This window comes from Dermacentor andersoni, chromosome 1 (assembly GCF_023375885.2).
Source record: "Dermacentor andersoni chromosome 1, qqDerAnde1_hic_scaffold, whole genome shotgun sequence".
Lineage (NCBI taxonomy): Eukaryota > Metazoa > Arthropoda > Arachnida > Ixodida > Ixodidae > Dermacentor > Dermacentor andersoni.
This window is the reverse complement of record NC_092814.1, coordinates 61425365-61439810: the sequence shown is the minus strand read 5'-3', so window position 1 is coordinate 61439810 and position 14446 is coordinate 61425365. Positions and strand designations below refer to the sequence as shown.

General features: G+C 43.2%; 1 protein-coding gene across 1 annotated transcript; it reads left to right on the top strand.

The window, feature by feature from the left end:
* Window positions 1-43: 43 nt before the first annotated feature.
* On the top strand, window positions 44-887 carry LOC126544114 (NADH dehydrogenase [ubiquinone] 1 alpha subcomplex assembly factor 3). The gene has a single exon (XM_050191336.3). It carries the CDS (start codon window positions 232-234, stop codon window positions 772-774), a length of 543 nt encoding a protein of 180 aa, XP_050047293.1. The 5' UTR covers window positions 44-231; the 3' UTR covers window positions 775-887.
* The last annotated feature ends 13559 nt before the right edge of the window (window positions 888-14446 follow it).

The following is a 14446-nucleotide window of genomic DNA, read 5'->3' as shown; positions in this document are numbered from 1 at the left end:
GCAGCGCCGTCTGTAAAAGTGGAAAGATTGACGTTTCTTGCAGGAGGATCTGACTTGTAGGATGCAGGGATGTGCAGTGCCCGAAACACGACCCAAAATGTGCCATGTGCCTATGCATGTGTACAAATACAGTCTAATGCACTCATTCGTGGCCTGAAGCGTGGGGCACCGTAAACGAAGTTCTGTATTACATTTTGACCTCATTAGCTTGTGACTGCGTAGAAGATTAACATGTTGGCTAGGAGCAGGACTCTTCTCAACAAGGCGTTGAAGCCTCGTCTGCATGTCCGCTGGTCATCATATGAAGGCGACGGAAAGACGACGGTTTCTGTACTCAACAAAGAGAGGATTGACATGTTACTTGTGGACTCGTATTCAACCGCTGGGTTCCGCCTAAACAACGGCTTGTTTGTTGTTGGTCCGATCGCTCTTTTCCCGAGAAGTGTCCTGCAGTGGCGAGTGAAGTCTTCGTACGACATCATTGAAGAATCATTCTCGTTGTTCACCTTGCTTGAACCGAAGCTTGACGTTTTGGTTATAGGCCTTGGTGACAGCGGTGAAACGTTAGACATGAAGGTGGTACAACACCTTAAAAAAAAGAAAATCGCCGTCGAAATGCATCCTACGGCCATCGCATGCTCAACATTCAATTTTCTTAACGTGGAAGACAGAAATGTGGCTGCCGCGATGATACCTCCTTGTCATATCACAAGTGGAGCCGAATTTTACTTGGAGGCGGGAAGAGACCGAAGAGCTGTTTTGGCTGCTGACTAGAAAACATAGTTCCACAGTGTCTGCCCCTGTAAGTGATTATTAGTTCAATTTTAAAGGCGTAATTAGTAGCCTGCGATTCTCAATAGAGAAATAAAAGTAAAATTTAATAAGTACGCTGTCGTTTTCTATTCCTAAGGCTGGTTTGCATGATTGAAATTTACATGCTGCATGGTATATAGTAAGCAAGGCAGTGCACTCCGTTCGTTTATGGCTCTGTGATGTTTACCTTGTATACTCGTTAGCAACTCTGTGGGGCACACCACAGATGGCCACATTTATTTCTGGCCTTACATTTGTTGTTGCTAAATACTAATTGATTTTGATTGGGATACAAATACCAGATTCTCATGAAAGGTACTTCTACATATTCCACAATTTGACATCATGCATGCAGTACAAGTCTTCAGTTGAAACTACAGCCTTGATGCATTCACTCATTATGTTCAAGCCTCGCAGATGTGTGAACCAGCCAGAAGTGAGGCATCCTGGAACTGTAAGCAAAGGGAAAGGGTAACGAATTGTCACATTCTATCATGAATGAACATAAACTGGTGGTGCATAAACTGGTGGTTCAGTGGATATAGTGTTCTGCTGCCAAGTGCAGTGTGAAAAAAGGTATGATTTGCGGCAGCAGTAACTCCATTTCGCTTACGCAGAATGCACAAAACGCTTTTGGCCTTAGGTTCACATCATGCAGTCTCATTAAGAAACCCATGTAGTCCATTTTATTACTTGCCATTAAGACTAAAATTCATCAACAATTCTAACATGTTTGGTTGAAGCCTTTTAACTTAATCAGATCTAGTGAGCAAAAACATTTATCTAGTAAGCAAAAACATTGAACTTATAATTTTTGTACATAAACCTTGTACATAAGCTTTGTAAACTTGTACATAAACAAAAAGAAAAAAAAACCTTACTATTTGAACAGAGTTTTGTGTCACGTTGGTGACACTGACATACATGTCAGTGTCACCTTTAGCATACATGCATCAAGCATATTAAGCTTACTCTGACAAAATCATGTTAGACTATACACTTGACCACTTGTCCCACTGACTTAAAATGCAGCACACAATTGGCTTTTATTCCAACTCCTGAGCGACATGCATGCAGATGCTCTGTTAGTTGAAACACTGGCTATGTGGTTCCCTTCGTTGCTGTTAAAGTAAAGCGGGGACATCAGGGTCGACGTTTGCCTGATTTTGCTCATGTCGCCTCACTATATTAATTATTATCAAATATATTAATTCTGCTTAATGCATTAATTAATTAATCTGAAGTTTAATCACTTGCCCAGCACTAGTTACCATATATTTCACAGTCATGATGGTGGAGCGGTGTTTTTGGTTATTATGAAAAGAACGATTTACAGGTGACCCATGACAAAGGGCTTGATGACTGGAAAATATGGAAACGACATCTCTCCATTGCAAACTTGCAGGTTCACATGGCTGTAAAGGCTACTATTGAGAGCTCCGAGTGAGCACTATACAGTGAATTCTCGTTAAGACGAACTCGGTTAAGCCGAATTCTCGCATATAATAAACAACATGGGAACATTTGTTTGGTTTTCCATTGACTCGATGGCAAAAAAATCTGCTCAAGATGAACCGCCACTGCTACTGATACTGCAGGCTAGGATACCTCGATGTGCTGCGCCTGGGGGTGCAGCACATCTAGACAGTGACAGTGAAACTTCACTTCATGAACACGGGTGACGCGCGAGCGTATGGGTGCTATAGCGCACACGAAACTATTGGCCCTCGATGCGCCTGGACTGTCCGCATTGCAGATCGTGTTCAAGACAGGGCTCGCGCAGCCACGCCCTACACAGCAGCTGCTGCAGTAGAACGCCTCTTTCATTCGCTTACTAACTAAATTGACAAGCATGCTGTCAGCACCCACAGGCAAACATGAACACATCACACTCGATGACCGCGGATGCTTGCTGTCAAAATGCTGGCATGAGGAATCGTGGCAGCAGCAGCAAGCGAAGTTACCTTCACGCTGTCTATTGCTTCAGCCAAAACTGAGCAACGAGAACACAACACACACAAAGCTATGAGGTATCGGCCCACCTAAACTGTGCCCCAAAAGCAGATTGCTTTCAAGATGAAGCCCATGCGACCAAAGTACAACACCCCCTCCCTCCCCTCCCCGGTGCCACGCACATGACGGAAGATTGTGCGCCTCCCCACCCCCTTTTCCTGCCTTTGCGCATGAGAGATTGAACTGCCATCATCTGCTCGCCGTCACACGCTTACACAGCGTGTGACGCAGCATACAGCACGCAAGGATGATGATACAAGGATGATGATACACAGCATACAGCACGCAAAGATGATGTTATCACGAGACGAACCTGGTACGTCCATATCGCAAACAAAACCTGCAGCAACTACCAGAGGAGGTCAACCCAGTGTGCCTCCGCCTACCTTCCTCCTCCGCGATGCTTCACCTCGTTTCTCCTTCCCCACTTCGCTCAATGTCACTTAGACTTTCCTCTAGGTTGCGTTGCTTTGCCGCACGCTCAGCGTGCTGCTGCATACTTACGCTAGCTTGGAACCTGCACCGATGACTTGTGAGACAGCAGATGCCTGCTTGAACTCCCTAGTGAACTTTTTCCAGCGGTAATAAGGCACAGAAGAATTTTTAAGGTCATTAGATGAGATGGCATTGTTTGTGGTTGCTCGCCGATTTGCACAGAAACGCCAAACATCCATCACGGTCTGGATGAAACAAAGCAAGAGTACCACTTGAAGACAGTTTTCTATTTTCAGCTAAATAAATGCTTTTTATGTCATTTTTCCCCCCCATTGTAAGTCTGCTTCATTTACCATTTTGAAGTAAGATATCTGGATGCACCTGGTCATGTTGCCAATTATATTCCTCTGATAAGATGAGCAAATTTTCATGGTCCCTTCGAGTTCGTCTTAAAGGGAGTCTACTGTATACTTTGCTAACTGCTGTGAAATGAAATAAAAAAACATGTGGGCAAGCTTAAAGCTGACCTCAGAATAGTATGTTCCCTCCTATGCAGAGAGTACCAAGAAGTAAATGCATTGATATAAATATACTGTTTTATGTTCATACATGTTTACATGGCTAGTAGTTGGGAATCACTTGAAGGGGCACAAAGAGAAATGATGAGTTTATACTGGTAAAGTATTCCGTCACTTGCATCTTCATTCATTTGGCAGAAGAAGGTTGATTATTACTGGAGTAAAAAAAGGCTACATTTCCCTTCCTTGAATTTTGCACTGATATGTCGGTGTCATGTAATATTTCTAGGTATTTTCTTATATTTGGCTTTTTTGGTATAAGAAAAGTTTTCAAAACTAGACTGACTTTTAACTGGGCATGAGTTATGCTGTCAAAATTCATGATGTCGTTGCGAGTTGGTGCCAGAACTTCCAGCGGTTGCACTGCTACCTGTTATTGCTGAGCTTTCTCTCTCTGGCTTACCAAGGTAAGAATAGTTATTGCAATCTGCTTAACGTGCTGCGACAGCCCAACGGCTATGGCGTTGTGCTGCTGAGCTTGACGTCAAGGGTATGATCGTGGCTGTAGCAGCCATATTTCAGTGAGAGAAAAATGCAAAAATGCTTGTGTACTTAGATTTAAGTACACGTAAAGAACCCCAGGTGGACAAAATTAATTTAGGGTCCTCCTCTATAGCATGCCTCATAATCAGATTTTTTTTTTTTTTTAAGTTTTGGCATGTGAGACCCCTGAATTTAATTTGCAGTCTGCTTAACCAATGTCTATCCATTGATCATGTTCTCAGTGCCATATTGTCATGGGCATGTTGTCTAGTATGCCAATTAAGTAGGCAGCACTGCAGTGCTTTGGGCTTTTTGCTACACATCATCATAAGGGTTGGTGCCATTCTGCAATAAAGTTATGTTGCAGTGAAGTTGGAGGTGCCTCCTATGGCCAAGTACAGGTTGTATCATAGTCGCTGTGTATACACTTCGTGCGTGGCCTTAAAATTTACAAGTGCCCCAGAGATGGTGCCCTGCTTTGTATTAAACATTGTTTCAGTCAACTTTAAGTTGTGCTAATTAATAGGGCTTCCTCTTGCCTCTCTGTTAACATGATTGAAACCTGTGTTTTGAGTATAGTCAGTGACATATTAAGATTTCAGGAGAACCTTTGCCCGAAAAAGCAAGGTGCACCTGCCCCTCATCCCTGTGCACTTGAAGAAACAGTTCCATTGCATATCACGCCAGCATGAATAGGAGGTACCCCAGTAATTCAACAACGAGTGTGCTGTGGTCATGTGCCACACACACAAACGGCCCAGATCAGCAGGCTTGGAAACTGAGGAAACGGCTTGCCCAGCGAACAAGTCGGTTGAAAAAAATATTAGGAAAGGGGTTTCCCTTACCTGTCCAAATAGCTTACTTGCCATTAACCCCACTCCCATGGGTGGGTGCATATAGTGGCCAAGAAGAATATGCACCATGGAAAGCCAACAGGCTCTTCCCTGTCTTATGAAGACATTGGTATCGTATACAGTTATACTACATATCCATAAAATTCCCTGGCAAGGTGAAGAGTTTGACACTCTGCTCCTCTCAGCTTGCTCCTTCAGCTTGCAAAAAATGAATATAGTAGGAAATGCTGTCAGCTTTCCTTTATTCTTGCCCACATGGCACGAGTTAAATCGAGGTTGAGTACATAATATGTAATGCCGTGCCGTGCAGAATGGTTGTGGAATTTCGTTGTCATGAATAAATGCAGGCAAGGTAATAGAGAGCTGTGCAATTACGAGTGTGTGCCTAGATGGGTCACAGTTTGTAGAACAAACCCATTGATTTGTTGTATTAAAACAAGAAGTTGAGGGCTTTGCGCTATTTTGATTAGCAAGGCCAGGGACCCAGCATCAACTTCAAAGTCAAGGGCTCTTAGTAGAGCTTTTCCATGTTCAGCTGATATTGATTTTAGTTGTCTTTGCAAGTTGCGTACTCAAGCAAGATGTGCTCGAGAGACTCCACAGTGCCACAGTTGTTTCAACGTGCACTTGTAGTCTGGCCAGTGCAAAAAAGAAGACTGTTCGTGTATGCAAAGATGAGTCTAAACTGGTAATATAGGGCCTCCAATGACCATGATAGACACTGCGGTAGCCTTGATACGAGTTTCAAGTCGAAGTATATGTAAAAATTTAATAATTACTTAAAAGTGAAGGCTTCTGTTCCATTTTATGCTTTGCCAAAGCTGAAGCCTCACTCTTAGTGAAGAACACTTTTATAAATCTTATGCGATCATGACACTTGTGAGCTGCTTCATTTGCCTTCTCATTAACTGTAATACTGTAGCGTCCTCGAAGCTGCTGAAATGTTACATTTCCAATGTGAGATGCCAAGTTGTGTAGGTCGGCTATCTGATAGGTGAAAATGTAATTGTTTGATCTTGTGCTTTTTAAGGCGAAGGCGTTGCAGTGCTATTTTTGAGTGTGAAAATTTTCTATTCATGTTGAAGCCATAACATGTATTTGATTGCCTGTTTCATTGCATATAGCTTGGCCAACCTTGGTGACATTGTTCTCTCTAACGTCATGAAAACATCTGACCTGTCGAATGAATGAAGAGACCATGTACAGGAACAACTATGCTGTTTGGAGGAGCCATCATTAGATATATGCCTTGTGGTAGGGTACTTCATGTTCATGTTGGGCAGTGCTGTCTCAGCTGTTTGAAGTATATTCTTCTTGGAGTCTATTTCAGGGATGCAGTTCCAAATTTGGAGAGGAGATGGCATCCACAGAAGGATCTGTAGTGGAATCACCTGTGGTGCCTGCGTTGTGACAGTCAGTCAAACTTTGCCAAGGGCTTGCTAAAATCCTAAATTTGTGTTTTCATGGCCACTCAAGAAGTGATCCTTGTTTTGAACCACGTCTGTTATGTATGTTGGTTGCTTCCTTTACTCATAACAGATCACAACATGGACAGTGGGATTCAGCTATTGTTCCTGTGCAAGATGACCCCTTTGGAAAGCCGAGACAGCCATGTAGGCAATTGTTACATCCTGCTTCCAAGCTTTTCGTGTTTGTTAACTCTTTCCGTACTGCACCCATTGGACATCGTTAGCCTGCTAACGATGGTTTAGAATGCCATTTTCGAGACCTTCTGCACCGCTCACGGACACTCTACGCCATAAAGGACATTAAGGAGGAGAACTATATTTTTGTTTTCTAAGCACTTCACTTTTTCCCTGCCAGGTGTTAATGTTTGAGTGCTTTTTGTATGTTTCGTGATCGTCAAAGTAGAAAGCAAAAATGGCGCCTCGAAAGTTCGCAGATCTTGTGATTCCGCTGTGTCTGCGGCTGATTTTATCAATGGATTGAGCAGCAGCGAGCCTGAAGATGCCGCCTTTTCGTCAGAGTTTGACCTGAGAGCGACGACCACGCTAGCCACCTCCGAACATCGGTGGCCGCTGCCCAGCAAGCTAAACTGTAATGCTTGCACTTAACTTTTTGTAGTGGAATACCTATTCGATGAAAAATTTTGATTTTTTCGGAGATAGTGCCTATTAGACATCAATACATTTTGTATATCTCATAACTTTTGTTGGTATAGCACTGCATTCTCTAAACAAAGAATGCAGTGCTGTGGCAGAACATTGCGAGCTTTTTGATCATCAAATTAGCCCCGTCGGTGCTGTCGTCTTGGAGAGAGAAAAAGCTACCGGAGGCGGCTCCTTTCAGAATCTTGGCACATCCGGAAGACGCAAGGTATAGAAAAAGTGTCTGCATGCCTGTCAAAATGGCAAAAATGTATATAAGCACTGCTATGCCTCATGCCATCTCACCCCTGAAGAAGGAGCCGGTCGGGCTCCGAAACATTGGGTTTTTAAAATAAATTTTGGTTGGAGTTTTCCATCTCTTTAATACAATTGTCCCCAACCAGGCATATCTGCCGAGTGTTTAACTTTGATGAGGAATTATATAGTAAAGCAAGCTATGTTGCTCAGGAAGCGACATTTTACAGGCTTGACGTAGTAGTTCTGCTAGTCGCCTGGTTAGCTCAGATGGTAGAGCGGCTGCCCCGGAAAGGCGGTCGTCCCGGGTTCGAGTCCCGGACCAGGACGAATTTTTCTTCAACTTTGAGGCTTTCCTTTCAAGGAACCCGTATGGGTTTCCTTTGTAGCAATTGCTACGAACGGGTGGATGTCTGATTTTCCCTTTATTCATTACTTCTCTCCACCTTGCGGGTTTCCGCAGAACTACTACGTCAAACACTTGCCTTCGCTTCGTGTTGTCGACAAATTCGACTTCGCTCTGCCATCTGCTAGCCGCCTGGTTAGCTCAGATGGTAGAGCGGCTGCCCCGGAAAGGCGGTGGTCCCGGGTTCGAGTCCCGGACCAGGACGAATTTTTCTTCAACTTTGAGGCTTTCCTTTCGAGGAACCCGTATGGGTTTCCTTTGTAGCAATTGCTACGAACGGGTGGATGTCTGATTTTCCCTTTATTCATTACTTCTCTCCACCTTGCGGGTTTCCGCAGAACTACTACGTCAAACACTTGCCTTTGCTTCGTGTTGCCGACAAATTCGACTTCGCTCTGCCATCTGCTAGCCGCCTGGTTAGCTCAGATGGTAGAGCGGCTGCCCCGGAAAGGCGGTGGTCCCGGGTTGAGTCCCGGACCAGGACGAATTTTTCTTCAACTTTGAGGCTTTCCTTTCGAGGAACCCGTATGGGTTTCCTTTGTAGCAATTGCTACGAACAGGTGGATGTCTGATTTTCCCGTTATTCATTACTTCTCTCCACCTTGCGGGTTTCTGCAGAACTACTACGTCAAACACTTGCCTTTGCTTCGTGTTGTCGACAAATTCGACTTCGCTCTGCCATCTGCTAGCCGCCTGGTTAGCTCAGATGGTAGAGCGGCTGCCCCGGAAAGGCGGTGGTCCTGGGTTCGAGTCCCGGACCAGGACGAATTTTTCTTCAACTTTGAGGCTTTCCTTTCGAGGAACCCGTATGGGTTTCCTTTGTAGCAATTGCTACGAACGGGTGGATGTCTGATTTTCCCTTTATTCATTTTACAGGCTGTACACCCATCTGTGCTCTCTGAAGAGGCCTGTGCATGCGAACAAACTCTAATGCTATGTGTTTGCTTTTAGTAATAAGCACTTTAACATACAATGTAATGATAGAAACTTGCTAATGTTAATGAATACTAGAATGTGAATATAGTTTTTATTGTGAAAATAAGTGTTCCTCATTCAAAAACTATTAGAAAATTATTCGATATTCAATTTGATGCTCTTCTGGCACTATTAGAAGATTGCTACTTGCACACCCCAACTTGCAAGCAAATACTCAAGCATGCTGTATTAAAAAACTGTATGTACATGTCGTGGAATGTCAATTAACAATAAGTGGTGACACACATTTGTTAATAGACATTCTAGGTCATGCACATGCAGTTTTTTAAGAGAATATGCAGGCAACTGCATGCATGACCACAGTAGTTGCAGTGTATTGTGGCTTAAAGCCTGTTTTTGCACCTTAAAGTTCCTGGTGCACCAAGGAACTACACACTGAGGATGAACGGTTTCCTCACTGTATTAAAGCTCTGTAGCTGGGGCTATATTCTTTGTTGATAGCTTTCAGGGATACTTTCATTTTTGCATGAAATTATGTCTGGTGCGATGAGCGTTCTGCCCACAGGCTTAGCCAATAAGCATCCAGTGATATTCCCAAAAGTGATATGTCCAGAACATGGCCTCAGCTAGGGGTCTTAAATACATAGCCCATATGCAGTCTGCAGAGTATTTAGGTGCCTGGATTTCCTTTCTGGCTGTTCAGATTCCCCTTGTAAATACTCATGCATCTTAATTCGATTCCTCCACCCACACCCCTAATTCTCTCCAAAGTAGGCAGCTCATTTACCCTCCTGTGACATATGCGCTGTAGCATGGCAACTGAGGAGCCTTGTTTCATTATGTGTGCTGACACGTGATTGCTCATACAGGCTGCCTGGCTGCATATAGCGACCCGTTTACTATTGATCGTGCCGTGACTGGCCATAAGGGCATCAAGAACAGGCAAGTTTTGGGAAAGCAAAATTTGCCCTGTAGGTGCCATTACTGTGCAGCCTTTAGTGTAAAATTTTTGTCACACGTCAGTAACAACCAACATCAATCATAGTAACAACCAACATCAATCATGTCTGCATTTTATTTTCTTAACACTGTGCACCTACCACTTTCCTGTCAAGAATGTTACAGGACACTTAGATGTGCAGGGAGTTCCCGACAGGAAAGTACTGAGTATGCAGCAGCAGTGAAAGGAAATACACACAAATGACTATCACTGTTGTGTGACAGGAGTGAAGGCTTTGATGAATGGTGGGCCCAAAATTTTATTTGTCAATCTGTCATTTCACTTTATGAAATAATAGAAATAAGAGCTTTTTCCAGTAAGTAGCTGCTAGAATTGGTGCAGCGAGAGCAGGCTTAATTCTTTATCGTTGGTGCTGGATTCCACTTGCATCACTGCAAAAACCACCTTGAGGGATAAGTGTGTTAAGGAGAATGGGGAACATGTTCCTCCTTTTACAGCATCAGCTGTTAAGAGAGTTTCAGTGCATATCCATCTTGTCCCCTTTGGGTTCATCTCTATCTTGGCATGTGGCAGCATCAGCTGTTGAGAACTTGCCTAAGCTTGCGTCCTGCTGGCAGTTTTAAAATATGATTGCCACAGGCAGATGTGAAGACATATTGATGTGAAACTCTCCAGGCACAGAGCATGGCTTCACCACTTGTTGCTGGGATGGTTCATACTTATTTCGATGTAATAGGACATGAAACAAAGTGAAGTGAGCCCTCTTCACACTCTTTTCTGACCTGGTGGTCTTACTTTGTTTCGAACCCTATTACACTGTAATGAGCACGTCTTGCATACATAATGGTGAATGCTCTAAGGAGAGTGGTTGCATCCTAAATTAAATGCCAGTTGCAATGAACCTTGGTAAAGCAGTCAGGCTCTGGTGCAGCCAGCAACGAGCCTTCTCAACGTTTCTAACAGCTTTCATGAAAAATTCTGCTAACTTGAGTGATCTTTATGAAGGCTCCGTCAGCTGAAGTTTGAATTTGGAGATGCTTATGGGTCTTTCACAATGTTCTTGGCATGTGCCAACTAAGCATTTGCACAGCTTTTTATATGCATGCCACTGCAACAACACATTGCTAATTTCTGTTGATCAATTAAGCTAAGTAAGCTCTAGAGAAGAAAACATGTTGAGACTTCAGTCATCATAATATTGCAGGCTACTGCTATTTTATGCCTGTGCTTTTGTGGTCGTGTGTAATATGCAGCGCCTTTATTCAAGTTTAAAAGAATTTTTTTAAAACTTGTAGACTGCTCTAGCAATTCCTTGCTTGCCATACACCATGTACTTGAAAGCCTTTACTTCTACCATTTGGCACTTTTTCATTGTGGTTGTAAGGGTGTTGTGCTTGTATTTTTGTTTCTATATCTTGCCATACTTATCGCAAGATGCTATGTTTAGGCACTAAAAATGTTGACTTTGGGCGCCTAAATCATGCACTTAAATACCTAATTCTAGGCATGACATGGTTCGAAATAGGTTATATAACCTGTTCGCAAATGACCCCTTTATGTATTGAATTTGTGATAGCTCTATTTTTGGGGTCGAAAACTTGCATAGCGTTCACTTGTGAGGTCTGAAGGGCAGCAATGATACTGCGCGAGCCATCACTTGACAGGGCTTTGCGGTGCATGAGTGGCCGCTTTTTTGTCAATCCACATACTGCTGCCAGCACGCTTAATACATTTGTTCTGACACTATGAGTAGATAGTGTACATTTAATAGCCAACACTTTCCTGCTTATCAATGGTACATTAAGTAAAGCAAGCAGAAAAAACACGAAATACGCCAGGAAATCTGCTAAATGGTTAATCATAGAAGCTTAACTCTGTGTCTAATGGATTGAAGTCAACAAATGTTCCAGTAAGAAAAGTGTTGAATAGTGCATGTTCACAAATCTTTGTTGTCTCTAGGTGTTGGGGTTTGAGATTGTGCCTTTTTTCACTTGGAAGGAGCTTGTAGGCTGAAAAAGAGTGCTCAATGTTAACAGAGGTGAATGGGGTGTTTTTTATTTCCGTATGTTTGTACACACTCTCGGATTCTTGATAGCTCACCTTCAAGAACCTCAGAAATTTCTTTTAGCGGAAAAAAATCCATGTTTTTTGTCTATGATAGGCTGCATGCCTTTCCACAATCTTCAGCAGCTGCTGCCACACACATGGGATGCACTAAACTTGTGTTATGACGTGGTAGCTGTGTCACAACTTGTGAACTGTTCACAATAACTCTTCCTTTAGCACTTTTTGTATATAGCTATGGCTTTATTCTTTGCTAAATGTTTATCTTTTTCTCACACATTGGAGCACATGAGCATGTATCTCCTCACATACACCTATTTAAATAGAAAGAGTGAGGGAGAGCAGAGTGAGGAGCTGAGTTTATTACTCCTCTATTGCAGAGTTTAGACGAGCCATCATTGGCTGGTTTGTCTGTAAACCCACAAAAGGACCAGACGTACCGAAAAAATTCACCAACTATTACGATACTCCTTAATGCAAAATTTGAATACTGCTGTATACATGTTTTCATTTCGCAATGTATTGGCTGGCGTCGACAATTGATCTTGTGCAGCTCGTTGCAAATGGAGCAAAGCGTAGCGCCACTGCTTCGCTAATCTGGAGATCGCGAGAGCCACTGCGGGGTGCCAGTGCATGGGTTATGCGTGGGTGCAATTCACAGAAGCTGCCGCCGACAAACCTCCCAGATGATGCGTGCTACTCTGGCGCCATCTCGTAGCAACCGTCGCTGCACTACGTTTTTCTTCTCACGCTTTCGCCATACCCTTCTCCGCCTTCCGCCTCATGGTTCCGCTACACCCCCTTTCCACTTTCTACCTCGCGCCTCTTATTTTTTCATCCCCCTGCTGCACGCCGCATTCGCCCAGTTACATGCGGAATGCCGACACTCACCGCAGGAAGAGGCGCCTAAGAGCTGCGCTCCAAAAAGCAAACTGCATAACTACAATTGACAGTACTTCCAGTGGAGCTTTGCATGCTTCCACTTAACACATATGTAGCCCAATGTGTTATAAGTCAACATTCTTCCCAATCTGCAGCCTACTATACACACCTTTCTCAAGATTCTGTGCCTTAATTGCTCTCCTAAATCCCAGCCAGCAATGCACAACATGGAGTCCATTGCTCAAGAGAAATACATTTTATAATCTGTTTCTCTGGCATTGCTAACAAGTGTCAGGCAGATGGTGAGAGGCCCTGAAAAGCTTGGCGAATGTTGACAATGCGAGCGCTTATTTGCTAGGTCACATTGACAGGTGTGTTGCCATTAGCAACAATGTATGCCAATGCTGCCAAGTCTTTGAGAAGAACTGAATGTGCTTCCAAAACAAGAAGAGTGCCCCAAAAAAGCATTTTCAAGTGCTAAAAGTAAAAATATGTATATATAGGCACAAAAAAACAGAAATAGATGCTATAAAGTGGGTACTAAACCACCATTTAAACAATAATTTATGCTCATACAACAAAAGGGTGGGTCTCCGGCGTGTAAAAACAAATAGGCATTTGCCTAATATCGGGTCTCTACTTATCAAACTGGTAGTGCATTCCTCCAATTTTTCTGCATAAAGAAAGATAAGAAAACTGGTGGTCGATGCCCCAATTCCATACCAGAACTGAGAGAGAAGCTTAGTAGGTTCTATTAATAAAAGCAGTTGGAATTTGTCTTGGATGTGTATAAGCTTTGACATGTGTGTTTTGGGACTAGATTCCATTATGAAACTGAAGCTTTTGTTTTAAACATGCCTGCTGAAGAGGGTAGACAGTTTGGCAAGTTGGTACATACTGTTATATCTGGTCAGTTCAGCACAGAAGAACTGAGATTCTATATCTCATCTTGTCACCCTTTTAATGCGATTAGCATTCGTAGCCTACTTCAGCCACTTTGTGTCTGTCTGTCTAGTTTTTCTTGTGCTGCCTTAAATTTTAAAAAAAGTTGTAAAATTTTCTCTGGTGCAGGACAGATTCAAACCCACGTCATACGAATTTCTCAAGCATACTAGCCCGATGCTTTAGTGCTGTGCCACAAAAACCCCTGGGCAGTGTGGAATTAATTCTTTGTGTTTGCGCGCACTGGTGCACCACTGGTGCAATCTCGCAGGCCACACAAAAGGAGAATCTTGGACACTATGCAAAAGGAGCTTCGCAAGTGTATCGCCAGATGGCACAACATGTGCAGAGGGAAGCATGACAGAGGCGCCCGGCTGCAGCACACGGCTCATACATGCAGCGTTTTGTTGGTGGCAATACGGTGTGTCACTACATATTGCTTGAATAATGATCGCATTAACTTTGAAAGTCATCGCGAGATGGGTTCTGCTGGAATTTTTTTATTGTCCTCAATTTTGCACTGAATTTATGGGGTTCGCACCTATCAAACATTCTTATTGCTCCACATAGCATTAGACCACCAAGGAGTGAAGAAGGTTGGTGCACCATTTTAGAACTTGTGTGATGTGTGTACTCAAAATGCTGTTTCATTTTAATACATATGGCATACTTGAGACTAGAAATGTAAACTAAACTAAAGACAGAATTTCTGAGCA